At 40.2% G+C, this 19,962-nt stretch overlaps 1 protein-coding gene across 1 annotated transcript; it reads left to right on the plus strand.

The window, feature by feature from the left end:
- Positions 1-1,989: 1,989 nt before the first annotated feature.
- Ms4a14 (membrane spanning 4-domains A14) lies at positions 1,990-18,085 on the plus strand. The gene is made up of 6 exons (XM_040747297.1): positions 1,990-2,228; positions 5,013-5,141; positions 7,001-7,054; positions 10,191-10,340; positions 12,610-12,708; positions 14,814-18,085. The coding sequence occupies exons 1-6, from the start codon at positions 2,091-2,093 to the stop codon at positions 17,841-17,843; spliced, it is 3,600 nt and encodes a 1,199-aa protein (XP_040603231.1). The 5' UTR covers positions 1,990-2,090; the 3' UTR covers positions 17,844-18,085.
- The last annotated feature ends 1,877 nt before the right edge of the window (positions 18,086-19,962 follow it).

Raw genomic sequence — 19,962 nt, forward strand, 5'->3', positions numbered from 1 at the left:
ATTGTCTTTTTGGAGACCTCATTCAAGGTGTTCTGAGCATATGGTAATCAACTGGCTAAAGTGTAAATATTGAGAAAAATAAAAATGCCCTGGGTGTAGGGAAAGAGCTCAGTCCATTGAGGCTAAAGATCTCTGCAGTCGTGAAAGGCTAAGTTCATTCTTTTTTATTATTATTGCTTTAATTTTAAATAGCTTGATTCACATGTCAATCCCAGTTCCATCTCCCTCCCCTCCTCCCGCACTCCACCCACTGTCCCCCCCACCAGCCTCCCACCCTATCCCCACTACCTTTCACATAGGGGATATCCAGATTCTGTCATTTCGCTCAGGACAGAGTCCAGGCACGCCCCTAAGAGTCCAGGCTGAGAGAACATCCCTCTTTGTGTTATGGACACACGAAGTCCATTTGTAGGCCAGGGATAAATACTGATCTACTGCCCAGGGCCCCACAAGTTGCCCAGGTCTCTTCACTGACTCTCACACTCAGGGGATCTGCATCAGTCCCATGCTGGCCTCCAAGCTGTTGGTCTAGGGTCCAAGAGCTCCCCCTTGTCCAGATCAGCTGTCTCTAGTGGTTTTGCCAGCCCATTCTTTGCCCATTTGCTCATTGCTCCTCTCTCTCTGTCACTGCGTTCCATGGGTTCAGTTCAGTGTTTAACTGTGGGTGTTTGCCTCTGCTTCCATCAGTCACTGGATGAAGGTTCTAGGATGGCATATAAGGTAGTTGTCAAGTTCATTATCAGGAATGGGCATTTAATGTAGTCTCTCCATTATTGCTTAGCTTGCCAGTTGGTGTCATCCTTTTAGATTGCTAGAGGTCTCACTGGTGCCAGATCTGTCTTCTAACCTATGACTCTCTTAAAAGTGTGTCTGAGTCTGAGTCTTCTTTTCATGGACCCTCGTGAATGCACACCCACGTGGCTACATTCACAACACAGGATTCCCACCAATTCTGAATTTCTTCATTCAACGATTGTTTACTTAGCTTCTGTACAAACTCTTAATCACTCTCAGCCCCGAGGGTGGATCTAAAAGTTTCTCACCACAAGAAGAAAAAAGGAAAAACAGTACCAATGAAAGGTGATGGATACATTAACCGCCTTCATCAGAGTAATCATTATACAGTGTATTAAAATATTACTTTGAACACTCTATGTTTTTAATATACTTTAAAAATCTGGAAAACTTAGTCACAATTCACTATGTTTATACTATTAAAAGATACTGTTAGACAATAATATTTTTCCTAAAAGAAGGAAACTCCATTTGCAAAAGGATGGAAGTATGGTTGACAGTAAAAGCACAGGCTTTGGAGATAGAAGGACAGCATCCTTCACCTATTCCTTGGCAGTTTGACCTTTCTGCTTCTCAGTTTGATCACTGTTCATTGCCAAATGTGCCACTGCAATGCACATTGAAATGAAGCACCTAACACAGTGCCTGAGACACAGCAGACGCCCCAAAGGCTCCTTTAAACTTCATAAGCAAGTTCATGTAAAATTCCAGAGAATTAGTGTGTTCAAACAACAGCATGCAAAGGTATTTGTGATTGCTGCAATCTAGGAACTACCTGAGATGATTCTTGGATGTATGATGTTTGGCCTTCTTAATCTGCTTACCTTGGTGATTTAGCAGTTGAAATCATGAAAAATACACGAATATAAGAGATTAGCCTGAAAAGCAAAATTTCAAACTATGTATAAGTGTAATTAGTATTTGGTAGAGTAACAGAGCATAATTGTGAAATACATTCGCATGTGTGTATATATGCATATATATGTGTGTGTATGTATATGTGTACTTGTTTTATGTGTACCATCTATCTAATTTTGTGTTTACTATATGCTTTTTAAGAAAGCTGATAATAGATCAAGTTCTCCAGGTTTCATCTGCAAGAATCTAGAAGGCTGGTACACTCTAGAATTCTCAGATTCTATGACTCAATGACTGGGATTCTGTGGTTCTAGTACTATGCAATTGCTACGGGCTCATTGTGGTGGACTCCATGTGGCCCTAGGGGAGAAATACATCATTATTATGGCTGCAATATCCTTCTACTTCTTCTCCTAACAGAGCTTTGCCACTGAATCATGGAGTCAGCAACTGAGAAGAAAAGAAGGGCCCATGTCATCACTATAGATCCAGATGAAACTGTCATGACTGCCTTTCCCTACAGACCTCATAACTCTTTACTGGATTTCCTGAAGGGCGAGCCAAAAGTTTTGGGGGTGAGTTATGCCTTATCATGGATCACCCGAGAATGGGGAAAGGGGGTGTCATCTCCATTTTTGTCTACAGAAGTGGCTTTGTACAACAATAACAATAACATTGGTCTCCCTTCCTCCCTGGCATTTATTTCATCTGCAATGTATCCTACAGTCAAGGAAGCTCACTATCTCCACCCTCCACAGAGGAACTGTTGACAACTAATGGTTGTTGGGGGGCATCAAGGAGATGGATAATTTTCTCTAAAATTGTAGCTACTGACAAGTTTTTCCCATGCTCCAATAAATAACCCCACATCCCTGCTTTGATAAGCAACTATAATTAAAGTCAGCAAGTCACCAAAAAGACATGAAAATTAAGGACTAGTAGGAAAGAAGAAAAGGTCACCATGGATGGGAGGATGATAAAAGAATGTAACCTGTTAAGGTGATAAATACCATTGTTTACATTCATGAAATATTCAAAAAAATAAAAGGCAGCACATCTAAGTCAATTGCTTAAGAGAATAGTTATTATGTGCCAATTCCCTAGATTTTACTTAAAATATAGAAACAAAAGCTGTCTTTAGAAGTGCAATACACAGTTTGCTTTGGCTCTGTCTGAGAGCCATTGATGCAGAAATATTTCTGAGGCGATGGACTAAGTAACTTTCAGGAGTGAATAGTCCAGTAACTCACCTAAATCCAGGGAGGTCCTATGGCTGTTTCATGGGGAGCTAGTTCTGATATTTGATTTCCAACATGGGGGAAGCAGAAAATTATGTAAGTTTTCTAAATATATTCTTGAGGAAGTAGCTCCAGGGTATGGCAGTGCCTCTCACAGAACTCAGAAGCCAGTGAAGGTGAGTTCAAAGTCCATCAGTGGAATATAGGTCTAAAGGAAGCATAACCATGGGTTCAAACAACACAGGATGAAAATGCTTTTTAATTATGCCTATACTGAACATGTATAGCTTGTTTTCTTATAGACATTCTGCAAAGAGTACAACAGCTACTTCCTGCTTACAATCTGTTAAGTATTTTGTTCACTCCTAGGCAGGTGATGCTTAGATGTTTCCGGTGCTTGGGTGTATGATACATTGCATACTACCATTCTAGGAGACAATTTAAAGTTCACAGGAGGAGAGGCGCGTGGTGACACAAGCCTGCCATCCCAGCTTTGGGAGGTGGGAGCAGGAGAGTCTGATGATTTCTGTCATCCTTTGCTCCATAGTGACACTAGGGACAGTTCATCCAGTGCTCCATAGTGAGGTTGATCGTGCTCCATAGTGAGGTTGGAATCAGTTCATCCTGTGCTCCATAGTGACACTGAGGAGTGTTTAGAATTCAGGAGATCCTGTCTGGAAAAAATGTACAAAGAGGACTTGTGTACATTTTGTACAAATATTATGACATTTTAAAATTTAAATTAGAAACAATCTTATTTTACATATCAATCCCAATTCCCTCTCTCTCCAATCCTCCCATGACTCCCCCCGACCTCCCTCCACTCCCTATACACTGCCTAGGGAGAGTGAGGCCTTCCATGGGGGATCATCAAAGTCTATCACATCATTTGGGGCAGGGTCTAGTCCCTCCCCTGTATATCTAGGCTGAGAGAGTATCCCTCTATGGGGGAATGTGCTCCTAAATTCCATTTGTGCACTGGGAATAAATACTGGTTTCACCACAAGAGGCTCCATAGACTGCCCACACCTCCTAACTGTCACCCATGTTCAGGGGCCCTAGTTAAAGTGGGAGATACCCTTGAATAAATTGGTACAGGAGACTACTTCCTGAACTGAACATAATACCAGTAGCACAGACACTGAGATTGACAATTAATAAACTGGACCTCCTGAAAATGAGAAGCTTCTGTAAGGCAAAGGACACAGTCAACAAAACAAAACGGCAGCCTACAGAATGGGAAAACATATTCACCAACCCCACATTTGACAGAGGGCTGATTTCCAAAATATACAAAGAACTCAAGAAGCTAGTCACAAAAACACAAAACAATCCAACTAAAAAGTGGGGTACAGAACTAAATAGAAAATTCTCAATAGAGAAATCTAAAATGGCTGAAAGACACTTAAGAAAGAGCTCAACATCCTTAGTCATCAGGGAAATGCAAATTAAAACAACTCTGAGATACCATCTTACACCTGATGCAATGGCTAAAACATCAAAGACAGTTTATGCTGGAAAGGGTGTGGAGAAAGGGGAACACTCCTGGCAGGAGTGCAAACTCGTACAGCCACTTTGGAAATCAGTATGGCAGTTCCTCAGGAAAACGGCAATTAGTCTCCCTCAACATTCAGCAATTTCACTCTTAGGCATATACCCAAAGGATGCACATTCTTACAAGGACATATTATGACATTTTTAACATAAGAGACTTAAGCATCCTCAGATTTTGGTCCTGGAACCAAGCCTCCCACTCACTTTCCCATGAAAACCAAGGAATGACTTCACTTAGCACTTACAATGTGGAGGCCAATTTTGAAGATAATCAAGATGTCAGTGTGAGAGAGGAGGAAAGGTGTATGGGACTAGTTTGTGGGGCCTGTCCGTAAGAAGTTTGCAGTCTAGGTTTAGTCACACATGAATTCAAATATGTCTTTGACAAGATATACTGGTGATTCTGGGAAACAGAAAAGGACAAGAATGAAGAGTTTAAATTGGGAGGGACTCATCATGATGGAGACATGGAAAATATTTATATTGGTGTAGTTGCAGCAAGAGGTGTGTCTGGGGCAGCCCACAGACCTGGGCTCTTGTTACCTCATGTCCATTTTCTCCTTCCAGGCTATCCAGATTCTTCTTTCTCTGATCATTGTGGGCCTTGGGATTATATTAGCATTTAATTTCATCTTTTTCTCCAAAAAATTTCCTCTCGTGATGGTCACAGGATATCCATTCTGGGGAGCATTTATTGTAAGTACAATCTGCTAAGAACTTGTCAGAAATTGCTATGAAGACTAATGTGAATTGGATTCAGCTCTATGACAATACATTTCATAAGTGTGCCCCCCTCTGGGACACCAAACAGGCAGAACACTCCTTGGCAAAAGAAATGACTCCATATTATTCCACTGGCCATTGTCTACCACCCTCATAGTGATGAGTGTTCCTAGGTACATGGCGCTTTTCCAAAGCCCATGGGCATAGTACATCCTGCAGTACCAACCTGGGTAATGAAAAAGGTAGATAGCCTACTTTACCATGTGCAGACACAGTGAGTGTGAAAAGAGGAACACACACAGCTATCACTCACAGAATAGGACTCAGTGAAGAAGAAAACTTGAGGGTCACCATAGCTCAGCACCCTTCTTACCTCAGAGAACTCATGACTGCCACTCACAGGGAACCATAGAGCCATTAATAATTGTTCTTACTACAATGTTGGTTCCACTGAACCTTTCACCCCTTGGTTCTGAATCCTATGCTACACACTTAAGGGTAAACTTACTAGACTATCTCACATCAAAACATATAAGAGGGGAAGAATGGGGTCTGTTTTACTTGCTTTTATATCCTCAGAAATTAAAATCATGCTTGAGATATGAGATACATGAATGAATGCATGGATCAATCAATAAATCCAAAACTGAAATAAAGAATTAATGAAACCACATCTCTATTAAAAACCAGTAATGTGCCATTTCTATATTTGTATTTCAAAAACAAATGACATTTCATTTTCCTAGTGAAATAACATGATGTTGATTTCTAAACTACACTCACTCGACTATAAAGAACCAAATGGAAGTCGTCTTTACCTCCTCATTCTCCAATCAGTTTCTCCAAGTATGATTTGTGAGATTCACAGGTGTGAATTTTAGTAAGGTTTTGTTTATTGTTTTTGAAAAATCCACTCTGCATGGTAAAGACATTTATTGGGCACACAACTACATCTTCTTGGTAATGTCCTAGGTCTGTAAGTACTGTTGAACAAAGCCCTTTCTGAGAAATGTGAAAGATGTTTTTACACTTACCATAAATGCTCCAAAGAACTGTCTGACGGTTATTGGAGGACCCACCTAGCCCTAGGGGCAGGGAAGTGCTTCATACATGGATTCTCACTAGCTTGGGGAAAAGGAATGTATGCATCCCCTGGCTATGACAAAAGATACTAGCTAAGGGTGTATCGTAGGAAAAAAAAAACAGCTGAGAAGAGTGCATGATTGTGGCATAAAATGGAACCACCTAGTCACTGTCCGCTTGTTATCTAAAGGGCATCTGAGCTAATTCCATTTCTAGCTACTGTGAAGAGGGTAGCAATGAGCATGACATGTGTAACTTCAATATATGAACAAATGGTGTCTGTTGATTTTTTTTCTTCTTGTTGGAAGGCGTGTTTTCATTAGAGTACGCTGTAGGTTTTTGCGTGGGAAACGAATTCAAGTATGACAGACATTCTGGGAAAATAATTGGAGAGGGGTTGCAATTGCCCAAAGAAGAAAGGTGATACTATGAGGCACTGACAAAAGGACTTTGAGGAGGACCTGGAGGAGGATGGGCCAGGTGGAGCAGAAGACGGCACCAACAGTAACTTCCCAATGTCTATACTGCAGCATAAGGATTTTAGATTCTAAGACCCAAGTGTCCTCAGGTGCCAAAGCCAACCCCTATAGATTGAAATAAAACAAGAACCTTCCTCCCTAACACTCAGGTTAGAAAGACTAGATGCTGGAGGAGAGGGAGTACCAATAGTTAGTTTGAAAACCCAAAGGAGACTGTTGTAGACAGATTAAATATCACCTGTTAACCATTGCCTCTTGTCTTCTGGACAGTTTTTTCTGACAGGATTCGTCACAGTGTTCAATGATAAATCCAGAAAAATTCTAGTAAGTAGTTTTTATTACTTCTACCTGATTTAAAATGCTTTCTAGGAGCTTTGGCCTTAAGCTTCAGGGTTTCTTGGGAAGATCTTTCTGCAACAAGTTTGTGGTTCAAACACAATCTGTGGGTGGTTTAGCCCTGTATTCTTTCCTTTTCTCCTATTTCTCTGAGCAAGCAAACTGAAAGTTACTCATTGGGAACCATCCTACATTGCTGTAGTTAAATGATTTTTAACTGGGAGTAGAGTTTTGTTCCTTCTCTTTCCATGGGGGAATAGTTGACAATGTCCAAAGATATTTTTTGATTGTCATAACTAGGTAGGGTATACTATTGGCAGCTATACAATAAGAACCAGGGTTGTCTCTAAGCATCCTTTTTCTTTTTAGGTTTATTTGTTTTTATTTTATGTGTACGAGTGTTTTACCTGGTACCCAATAGAGGTACCAACAGAGGCTAGATCCCCTGAAACTAGAGTCACAGATATTTGTAAGCCACTATGTGAAACTGGACCTGGACCCTCTAAAAGAGCAGCCAGTGCTCCTAACTACTTAGTCATCTCTTCATCCCCCTTTAAATACCCTTTAAAACAATGGAAGCATGGGAAGGTCTCCTGCAATAGAAAAATCATCTGACCAAAATGTCTAGTCTCAAAGTTGAGAAGCCCTACCTCAACCAAAACCCATCGCAGACCCTGTCACCCTCACTTTCTATCCCCAGCCCCACCTCCAATGCCAAGAGAGGCTTTCCTCAGAGGCCTTCCCAAAGACCAGACATACAGAGTGACACTGATGCCAAATGGTTGTAGGATTGAGTCAGAGCTGTGACTCTTATTGATCTGTCAACTTGATGGGAGATTACCTAAGAGCTACTCTGCAGATTAAGATATTACTTATAAAATGCATGATGATGTTAAAATGTTCCTACCCTCATCTAATCACTGCAGAAAACCCTAGATCTATGGGTTTCCACTTAGTCACTGGATCCGTTTTCATGGCCTTCAGCCAGGGACAGTTACAAACCCTAGTGAGATCCTAAGGAAAGGGATGAATGCCTCCATCTGCTCCTCTGGAGATAAGTACTGACAGTCCCTATGGTGTCTTCTTCCAGAGTTGAGACATAGTCAAAGGTTATCTGTGCCTCGTGGAGAGCCTTATAGATGGAATAAGGCATAGCATGACACATGAGTGTGGGATTGCAGATCTGGTTTCCATAACAGCCTTTCCACCAAGCATGGAATGATTCACAGTCACTTAGTTCCTAATCCCATGCATCTCTAAAACACAGGGAGCAAGTGTCTACCTGACATCATAATCCCTTAATAAGGATCAGACTAGAGCTGTGCTCTTTGTAAGGCATGATCTGCATGAGGGATCACATATCTAGACACCTTAGTCTGTTAATGGTCCCTGTAGAGGCCAAAACAAACACTGGAAAGACCAAAGGACTTAATATGAAGAGAGCTTGACAGATTTGCATGCTCCTTGTTTTTTGTTTTGTTTTGCTTTGCTTTGTTGTTTGCCAAAACCACTTGTTTTCAATAAAGATCTCAGTTTAGGATAAACAGTTGTAAGGGCACTTTCCAGTCTTGCCAAGCTAGACTACACACAGCTCTGGGAATGCGTAAATGCATAGCTTCATTTCCAACCTTAGCAGACATAATGCAGCCAACAGAGGTACTGTAGACACACTATAAAATGACACTTTCTTTTTAAAAAGCAAGAATGAATATAAATAAAATAATATGACAACACATTTTTCTTGTAAGAATCTCTCTCACGCACGCACACACGCATACACACACGCACACACGCATACACACACACACACACACACACACACACACACACACCTCCCATCAAATATACTGGGAATGAATAAAAGGAATTAAGCAGAGGGTGCCCGACACTAACTGATATATCTACAGTAAAACCACTACATTGAAGGCTCATTGAAAATCATGGAAGAAGGGAGAGAAAGACTGTAAGAATAAGAGGAGCAGGGCATCTATTACAAGATTGCATATTCAATATACGACAGGGAATCTGCACCCATGACTTCAACAACAAGGTTGCCTAAATATGATCTGAAAAATGACACCAACTGACATGCCAGCATGAAAGAGAAATATCAAGGCCCAACCCCTAGAACTATAATCTAGTAGCTGAAGAACTACAATTAATGACTGATGAGATAGGGACAATTGATTTGCTCCAGAGATAAGCCCCCAGTAGATGATCCAATCCCAAGAGATCAATCCTAAACAAACATACAAATGATCAACACTAAATTAACTCTTTAAGCTGTATTATAAATTTATATATACATATATGTGAAAAATAATCCCTAAATATTAAGAGGCCATGAATTTGAGGAGTGAAGGGATAGAACTAGAACATGGGAGAAGTTGGAGTTGGGTGTGGGGAGGTGATGTAAACACAATACTCACATAGGAAAATCTCAAAAAATAAAATAATTAAAAAAAAGAAATTACAGGATCAATCAGCTTTTTATGCCTCCCATGTGGTTTTGTTAGTCATCATTTGAATCTTCCTGGGGAATATAAGTGAGTCAGATGGTGAATTGTCAGTTCCCATGTGAGTCTTTGTAGATCTGGGGCCTAATGTGGTAATGATACACATTTAGCATACACTACTAAATTTTTAGAAAATAAATGAATACTAAAGTCATTCTCATCCTTTTTTATTTTTCCTTTTTATTTAAATTAGAAGCAATCTTATTTTACATATCAATCCCAGTTCCTTCTCCCTCTGATCCTCCCATCCCCATTCTCATTCTTAAAAGTAGAAATTGAGACCCAGACAGATTAAATAGTTGGTACAAGTTCTAATGAAGGCAGGACTCAAAACAAAGTCTAATTTCCAAGTTGAGATGCTTTCCAAGGCGCCGCGTCCTTCCAGGGTGTGAAAGATGGTTTATGCTAAGATGAGAAGGACATTTTCACGCGGTATTGCTGGCCCATTCTACAGCATGCTTTGCCTTCTGGCTTTGACCAGTCAGAACTGAACTTTGTCAAGCCTTCCAATCACAGGGACCTGATGAGGCCTCTAGAACTAGAAAAGTCCCGAGAGGTATCTTTATCTTTCGTTTTTGTTTACTTTATGTTTTAAATCTGTTTTCCAGAGACAAGGAGTCACAAGCATGAACATCATCAGCTCGATGGTTGCAGCAGCTGGGACTGTCCTGATCCTCATCAGTTTTACACAGCAGCACAAATTCTGCCAGGCACCCTCCCTCGAAGGAACCTGTGTTGTAGGCACAACACTTCTCCTCGTGAGTGACCTGATTTTGGATGAGGAGTCTAAGCAGCCTTAGGCGGGCTGTGTCCATGACACAATGATCAGTTGATTTTTAGCCCTGACCTCACCATAGTTTCTTGATTTTTATTCCTACTTTTAGTGCCTGGGAGCTTGTGACCTTGACCTAACATTGTAGGGTCTCCACATCTTGGTTTTCCCTCTTGTAAAAATTTAAGATATTAATATTAATAGCTGCCTCCCTGAGCTGTGGTGAGGATTACTTCAAATAACACCTGGCAAAGTATAAATGCTCAATGACTTGTTTATTATTACTTCAATTCTATTCAAATTTACTTTTTTGTTAATCAAAAATTGTTCAATTGGTATGAAACAAAATACAGTAGGAGAAAGTACTTAAGTGAAATATTTTAATCTTTTTAATACACAAGACACTTTATATAATTGTATCATTTTTACTCAGTATGGTAAATGTTATATTCATTTACCAGGAAATATAATTATACATAAGGCTTTTATTTTATGTATTTATCTGTGTAGGTGTTTTGCCTGAATGTGGGATTGTGCACCATATGCATGCCTATTGTTCTCTGAAGCCAAAAGATAGCAATGGATGTTCTGGGACTAGAATTACAGATATTTTTTTAAATTTTTTATTTAAATTAGAAACATGAATGCTTCACATAGAATTACAGATATTTATGAGCCACGATGTAGGTTCTGGGACTTGAAACCTGGCCCTCCAGGAAAGAACCAGTACTCAAAATTTTGGGGGTGTTTGCTTTTTTTTTTTTTTTTTTTTTTTTGGCTTTTAGAGACAAGGTTTCTCTATGGCTTTGGAGGCTGTCCTGTAACTAGCTCCTAGCTCTTGTAGACCAGGCTAGTCTCGAACTCACAGAGATCCACCTGCCTCTGCCTCCTGAGTGCTGGGATTAAAGGTGTGTATCACCACCACCTAGCTACAGTTAAGGTTTTAAGAGTCTGTTTAGTGAGTAATACGTGACATTATAATTATTTTAATTTTTTACACTTATTTATTTGAGGTGTGTGTGGTATTCAGTGCCACAGCTTATGTGTAGACATCAGAGAACAACTTGCAGGAGTTCGTTCTCTCCTTCCAGCATGTGGGTCCTGAGGCCTAACCTCAGCTTGTCGGGGTTGACAGCAAGTGCTTTTACCTGCTGTGTCACCTGTGCTTTACCTGGCATCATTTTCAATCATGTCAAAGATTCTAATGAGCCTTTCCTTCTGTTCCCAAAGCAAACTCTGAGCTTTAGTTTATTTCTGATAGCAACATCTAGAAGACTTGGGTCCTAGAATTTGAAAATTTGAACCAGTAAGGACAAAAGTGAAGAAGAATCATGGGAAATTATCTCCCATGATTTAATCCCTGAAACCACCTGGTGAAGTGAACCAAAAGACCTTCTTGTGTGTACTGAGAAAAACTCCAGAACTAGACCTGGGTTCCTAAGGACAGTCGGAAAACAACTATAAGGGATAAAATTCTGCTCTATTTGGTCCAAGTGCATATGATAGAAGTTTTACAAGGACTGGAGCCAATTCTCTCCTGCTGGAAGGCAGACTGAAGGGGAACTTAACATAGCAGGGTGTGCACACACTTCAGCTTTAGCAACAAGGCAATTATCTAAGCTTCTGCATGTGCTTAAAAGAAAGCAAGATGCGGAGAGCTTTAGTCACTTTCCCGGTACAAGTGTGACCCTGGGCCCAGTTGTACCCAACATCTGCTTCCTCTAGAACTTAAGTTCTTTTTTTTTTTGAGAACTACACTGTACCTTCCTGCTTCTCAATGAAAATATTACCTAAAGCAGTGCCTGCAATATGCCAGTCTATGTCTTAGATCCATCTTGCAGGTTTGTTTTATTTGACACATAGGGGAATACATAAATGAAACTTTCAGTTCAAAAAAATGTGCATAACCAGTTTCCTTGGAGAAGAAAAAAAACAGGTGTTGGAGTAGTATATTCCCACACTGAAATAAGTCATTGCAACGAAATGGAAGATGCTTATAGCAACGCTATTGTTCTCCACTGTCCCCCACCCCTTGTTTCACTCTAGAGACTGTCTTGGACCTACTGACATGGGAGTTTGTTATCCACTCCTTGCCAGAAAGACCTGAAAATGATGTACTGTTTAATAGCTACAGAACAGCATGAATATGAGTTTTCCCAAACTCAGTCATGGGGTGTAAAGTGTTCTTGGCTTCTGTTTTTAAGATGCTGCTGCTTTTGACCTAAAAATGGTTTCTTTCTCCTCCTTCTTTGCAGGGAATTTTGTCAGTCTTATTAATCATCACCATAGCAGAGTTTAGCATCTCTGTGACTATTGCATCCTTAAGAAGAAGGTGCTGGACCAATTCAAGAGAGGTACACCCAAGGTTGTCATGGGAACTGAGTGTGTGTGTGTGTGTGTGTGTGTGTGTGTGTGTGTGTGTGTTCGTGTTCCTGTGTGTGAGGGAGAAGGTATACTCATGCCACAGTGTAAGTGTGGAGATCAGAGAACAATCTCAGTTATTGGCCCTCACCTTCTAAGTTGCCTTGAGAAAATGTCTCTCCTGATGTTCCCTCCAGGCCAGCTTGCCTACAAGCTTCCAGCAATCCTGATTTTCTTGTCTCTTCCCATCCCCTTCCTCTAAGGCTACAAATAACACAGAGGTTGGTACTACTGCATCCACACTGAGAACATCACTCCACATTGACCTCTGTTATTGTGCTGTGCAGAAGCAATACACTCAAATGCCACACTGAAATTCCTAAATTAGGAAAGTCAGAGGATCCTGAGCTAAAGACTGATGCTCTCTTGACTCTTTAAGATAACTTGCTTCCCTTTCTTGTCCTATCTACTGTCCTCAGTTATCTCTGTTCATACATAATTCTTCATCTTCCTGAAAAAAAAAAAAGGGAAATCTGGGACTTTGTGGGAAACCCATAGTATTGTGGCATTGGGAGCTTATGCCCTTACTGATGGTTTATAATCTCAAACATTATTATACTCGCTCGGTGCCAACTTAATAATGATGTTAATACTATATCAACACCCTTTTTCTACTTCAAAATGAACTAAAAGAGGCTTGAAAGAGGTTAATTAACATATTCAGTGTGACAGAGCACAGGATTCTGACTTTGTGGTGCAGTTCCTGGCCTTGCTTTCTGAATTACAACAGTAGTCTGGGCTCTGCTCGGCAGAGTGTTTGCTTGCTTCCTTGCTTGCTTTTAACTTTAAACAATCAGATGCACCAATTCAAAGTATGCTATGCAATAAGTTTTGATAAATTTTACACATCCATTTAAGTGGGGTCACAATCAGGATATAGTTCAATCCAACCATCCCAAAGGCTAATTTGAATTTTCTGATGGTTAGTGATGCACATATTAGCAGGGATAAATCTTCCTTGAATAAGAGCTTTTTATAGGCCCCTGACAATTTCTTAGTTAGGTTTTTCCTTTGTTATTGTTACTGTATTGTAGTGTCTACAAATATTTTGTCCCACCCTGTCCCCTCAGATTACTTTTTTTTACATTCTGGATAGTATCATCAATGCACAAAAGCCATATTTTTATCAAATCTAATTTATGTATTTTTCTTTTGTTTATTTACATGTTTGAATATATTGTGATGTTGAATCTGTATATCTTTTACATAGCATTGATTTTTAACAAGTTTAAGCCTTGTTATAAACAAACATGGAGATTGATCTCCATTTGTCTAGTTCTTCTTACAAATACTTTCAGCAATATTTTGAGATTTCAGCATAGAAATTTTTCGTCTCCTTGAACAGACATTTTTCTTTTCTTTTCTTTTCTTTTTTTTTTTTTTTTTTTTTGGTTTTTATGAGACAGGGTTTCTCTGTATTGTTTTGAAGGCTATCAGTCCAGCCTGGCCTCGAACTCAGAAAGATCCGCCTGCCTCTGCCTTCCAAGTGCTGGGATTAAAGGCGTGCACCACCACGCCCGGCCGACATTTTTCTTGAATATATCATTCTTTTAAATGATATTGTAAATTAACTCCTTCCTCAGAACCTAGTACCTATTTAAATAATAAGCATTGTGCTGGGTGATTTTTATCATTATCTACCCATATGTTACTCTGATCTTAATTGTCAGCACTTTCAGAGTAAATTCTGATTGTTTTTGAACACCAACATTGAGTTCACCTAAATAATTAACAAATCAAATAGTAATATTCACACTTTTGTGTGTGAATGTTAACTGGATACTTTAAATGTCTTAGAAAATTTAATATTAGAAAAAATCCTGAAGCAATTTTGATCAAATCCCTTTGTTTAGCATCTAGGATATAAAGATAGTGACTAAACCAAATCAATGCTAATGAGCAGACAGGAAAGGCTGGAGAGCTTCATCTCCCTGGTTGGTGTACATGAGAGAGGAAGGATAATATGAGAATACAGTAAGAAAATGACATAAAGACAATTCTAGCCTATTAACACTCTATTTTCTCCTTGGTATTACAGGCTGTATTCTTCTTTCCTTCAGAAGTTCCTCAAAATACTGAACAGTCTGTGTCAGAAGAAAATAATCAATTGCAATTTGAGTTTCAAAAAACATCTCCCAGTGATAATTCAGCTTCAAGCATAAAAGCCATTTTCTTGGGGGGTTATGCTTTCTTCAAGCTAAGAGTCTCAAAAAATCCTTCAGCTCCCAAAAATATCCCACAGAAAAGTGATAAGGGTACATCTTCTATGCATGTTCCAGTTGAACAGGAGACTACTCCACCCTCCCTAGAGGAAGAAATTAAACTGAATGATTTACCTCCCCCATTAACATCACAGTCTTCAGAAAATATTCCTTCTCAGAAAAAGTCTAGAAGCAATAACCTGAATGATGAGGACTTAGAATCTTTTACACGTCAAACCTCTGATCTGCAACCCAAATTGCCTGATGTCCAAAACACGTCCCTCAAAATTCTTAAAACTCCATCTTCACATAATTTCCTCCCTTTGTTACATGATAGTTCATCATCCCAAACATTAATGGCAGGTCTGTCAACACAAGTCTTACAATCTAAACCCCCATCATCCGGCATGTTACAGTCTTATGATCTGACATCTGAAGACTTGCCTCCTGAAGACATACCATCCCAAGGCACCCCATCCCAAGCCATGCAATTCCAAGATACACTAACTCAAGACATACCATTCCAAGAGGCTCCATACCAAGATACACTAACTCAGGACATACCATCCCTACAGACTCCACACCAAGATACAGTAACTCAAGACATAACATCCCAAGAGACTCCATCCCTAGGGACTCCATACCAAGAAGTGTCATTCCAAGATATACTAATTAAAGACAGATCATCCCAAGATACTCCCTCCCCAAAGACTTCATCCCAAGAAACTCCATACCAAGATACACTAACTCTAGATATACCATCTCAAGAAACCCCATACCAAGATACTCCACCCCAAGAAACCCCATCCCAAGAAACTCCATCCCAAAAAACTCCATCCCAAGAAACTCCATACCAAGATACTTCATCCCAAAAGACTCCATCCCAAGAAACTCCATACCAAGATACTTCATCCCAAAAGACTCCATCCCAAGAAACTCCATACCAAGATACTCCATCCCAAAAGACTCCATCCCAAGAAACTCCATACCAAGATACTCCATCCCAAAAGACTCCATCCCAAGAAACTCCATACCAAGATACTCCATCCCAAAAGACTCCATCCCAAGAAACTCCATACCAAGATACTCCATCCCAAAAGACTCCATCCCAAGAAACTCCATACCAAGATACTCCATCCCAAAAGACTCCATCCCAAGAAACTCCATACCAAGATACTCCATCCCAAAAGACTCCATCCCAAGAAACTCCATACCAAGATACTCCATCCCAAAAGACTCCATCCCAAGAAACTCCATACCAAGATACTCCATCCCAAAAGACTCCATCCCAAGAAACTCCATACCAAGATACTCCATCCCAAAAGACTCCATCCCAAGAAACTCCATACCAAGATACTCCATCCCAAAAGACTCCATCCCAAGAAACTCCATACCAAGATACACTAACCCTAGATATACCATCCCAAGAGACTCAATCTGCAGAGATTCCACCACAAGAGATTCCCTTCCAAAATACTCCATCCCAAGAAATGCAATACCAAGATGTACTATCTCAAGACAAAATATCCCGAAGCACACAGACGCAAGATACAGCACCCAATGATATGTCGTCCTCAGATCTTCAAGCACTAAACAGTCAAGTTCAAATCCAGCATCGTCCAGAGATATTTTATACAGACATTCGAACAGAAGTCATGGAGCTAACTCAAGAGTGGGAATCTAATATGAGCAAGAAAACCCCAAGAAGATTTTCCTTATCCTTGCCAGACAAACAAGGAAAACTCCGTGCCAAGAGACATTCCCTGGATCTGCAAATCAAAGGTAACAAAACCTCAAAGAGACATTCTGTAGAATTACAAAGGAAAACATCAAGACGGAAATCTATAGATCAGCAAATCAAAGCCTGGCTATCTCCAAAGAAGCACACCACAGAGATACAAGATGCATACACTCAAACCTCAGAGCACTTCCTGTACCAGGGAGCTGATCAGCAGCAGGCCAAAGAGGAGGAGGTCCCAGCACAACAATCCCAAGAGGAGCAAACCAAAGACCAAACATCTGTAGAGGAGCTACACCCTGAAGAACCTGAAGAACAGGTTAATGGAAAAGAGGAAGGAGATCAGGAATCTGATAAGGAGCAACCTCCAGAAGAACAAGCTCAAATTCAACCAGCTGAAGACCAGCAGCCCCAAGAGCAGAAAGTCCCAATGAGCCAGTTCCCAAATTGGCAAGAAAGACAACAAATGGTAGTAAAGAAAGCCCCAGCACAGTTGTGTGAGGAATGGGACTCTGAAAGTTTTCAGTCCACAGAAAGGTCATGTTCATACTGGTCAGCTCCATCCTGGCAGCCTATTAGCCTGGGATCCCAAGACTGGAGAAGTCAAGGCTGGAGAAACAAAGACTGGAAAGCACAGGAATGGCAGTTTCAAATACAGCCTTCCCTAGACTGGGAATCCCAAGAGTTATTAGAGAGAGAATCCTTAAGACAAAGGGCACTGTACCAAGACATCCAACCACGAAGCACCATAGTCCAACATACCCAACATCACCAATTGCACAACTTTGTATTTCAAGTAGGCCCGTGTCAAGGCAATGACCAACAAGACTCTGAATCTGGTGTTTTAAGAAGAAATACGTATGCAGACGATGTACAAACAAGAAACAGAGACACAGAAGACACATGCCAGAAACTAAAAGACCAGCAGGAAGAAGATGCAAGGCCAGATAATTATCCTGCTTCTTGTCAGAGCTTGGTTCCATACACATATGTAACCTGTTTATCCAATATAGCTTCAGAGCAAGAGGTGCAGAACAATATACCCTGCTCAAATTCATCCAAAGATCTGAATGCCACTTCTTCCTCATGGTTTCAGAGAGATCAACAGCAATCTGAAGATTCAGACTAACATGCACGTCTGCCCAAAGCCACAGACCCCAGATAGTGGAGCCAGGTGAGGATTAAGCACTTGATTCTTCCCTCCTGTGTTCTCACCTGTGCTTGCTGGATAATTCACTCACCAGAGATAAAGGGAATACAGAATCTTCAAAGAAGGCATTCCTCTTTAAAACAAAATGACAACAAGCCAAATGTTAAGACTATATCAAAACCTTCTGGGAGTGAAGAAATAAATCTTATCTAAACTGTAAAGTTTTTGTCATCAATTTTAGTATTTCAAAGTATGGTCATCAATTCATTTCACAGCTTAGTACTTAATGGATCTATTTTCCTGCAATGCTAATATTTTCCCCACATTTGAGTTGAAGCTGTGTGCACTAGGTCTGTCCAATCCTTGGTGAAACAGGAAGCATAGCTAGAGACAGAAGAGTAGAAGTCAGGGAAGGGAGGCCATGTGCATATTATAATAGAAAATATGGCAAACTGGACTGTATTGAAAGAAACCCCAGCTCTCTCTTCTGTGCCTGCACTTACAGCCTTGTCAGTATTAGGAGCCAATTTCACTTTCTGTGGCCAAATGAGTTGTGTTAAAAACTGTCAGTTACCCTCTGTCTTCAAAGACAACCATGGTTCTCTAAACCTCTTCTTTTTGATGTCTTTGGTAAAATCTTGCTTTTTCTGTCAGCCCTGAAGCTTTGCATTTTACTCAGCTGCACAGTCTTGTGTGTGTGTGTGTGTGTGTGTGTGTGTGTATCTGAACTTCCAAATCTATAAATACAGAAACCTCAAGAATATTCATAAAAATAGATATTAAAGGTAAGGAATAATTTTGAAGCACATAATGTTGGATATCAGTTACTTTTCATGTAGTCTAACAAGTTTCCTGAGCCACATTTTCTACCTAAAAGTTGGGGCCTGTGGCCATTTAAGTCCAGTCATAGTACAGAAACAATGAGGGTGGATGGAAGTGTGCTCTGACAATGAGCAGGATTGCCTGACATAGTAGCTCCTCCAGGAGAGGCCATCATAGTCTTTTCAGATAAGGGTATATTCTCATAAATAGCCAGGCCCCACTTGGGACTGAGGGACCTCCTCCCCTGAAAATAGTGGTGGACTCATCAGAATTCCAGGTTCAATGTTTTCAGATTTGCAAAGTCTTACTATAGTTAGCCATTTAAACTTTAGAATCGCATTTGTTCTTACCAATGTCCCTACTTTAATATCAGTGTCCCCGAAGGGCAGAAACTTCACCTTGCATTGTAATCCAGCCAGTTGCTAAATGAGATTCTGCACTTAGTTTTCAGCAATGTAAACTCTGTAGCTAGGGATGAGAAGAGGATCCTGCAGAACACACAGCAGTGGGTCATGTCTATGGTGCTTGATCTAGGAACTCAAATCCTGAGCTCCTCACTCTCTTTCCCTACTTTCCCCAGAAAAAAAGTGGCAGCAATCATCTTCATTATATTTATGTACTCTGAAAAGCATTTTCAAGTATCATGAGCAGTGTCACCCAAATTCTTGTATATAAATGCTTAATTAGAAGCAAAAGATGGGGAAATTTTGTAAAACTCTGAAGCCAGGTCATGCCATAGACTAACATGACTGAAAAAAGACTCCTTAGCATCTTTATACATGATGAAACTGGAGAGCTTATTTTGAAACTCCAGAAAAATATCTGTAAGAGTCATGCTTTTTTAAAATAGTGAACACCATGAAAGGGAGGTTATTCTGTTCCACAGAAACTTGTCTTAGACTAAAAATTGTATGCCATAGATGTATGCCTGGACAAATCATTATTGCATAGATGAATGGATAGATAGATGATAGATGGATGACAGACAAATAGATGATAGATGTTGTTTTATAGTATTAATCAAATTATCTTTTTGCTTTGGACTGAAATAGGCTGCCTCTAAATTCTGATGCAAAACTCCTAACTCCTAATATGATATTGGAAATAGAGCTTTTGAAGATACTAGGTTCCAATGAAAATAGAAGAGTGTGACCTTCATGGTGGAAGCAGTACCCAGTACCCTCCTACAGTGGCACATGCATATATTTCTAGCACTCAAGAATATGAAGAAGAATTGGGACTTTAAAGCCAGCCTGGGCTAGTGAGCTTGAAGCCA

This window comes from Mesocricetus auratus, unplaced genomic scaffold, assembly GCF_017639785.1.
Source record: "Mesocricetus auratus isolate SY011 unplaced genomic scaffold, BCM_Maur_2.0 Super-Scaffold_4256, whole genome shotgun sequence".
Taxonomy (NCBI): Eukaryota; Metazoa; Chordata; class Mammalia; order Rodentia; family Cricetidae; genus Mesocricetus; species Mesocricetus auratus.

What these genes read in the sequence shown, in the direction of transcription:
- Ms4a14 (XM_040747297.1), top strand. Translation starts at nt 2,091, where the DNA reads ATGGAGTCAGCAACTGAGAAGAAAAGAAGGGCCCATGTCATCACTATA. An exon ending in GCGAGCCAAAAGTTTTGGGG is followed by an intron (nt 2,229 to 5,012) that starts GTGAGTTATGCC and finishes TTCTCCTTCCAG; the next exon opens with GCTATCCAGATTCTTCTTTC. An exon ending in ATAAATCCAGAAAAATTCTA is followed by an intron (nt 7,055 to 10,190) that starts GTAAGTAGTTTT and finishes TCTGTTTTCCAG; the next exon opens with AGACAAGGAGTCACAAGCAT.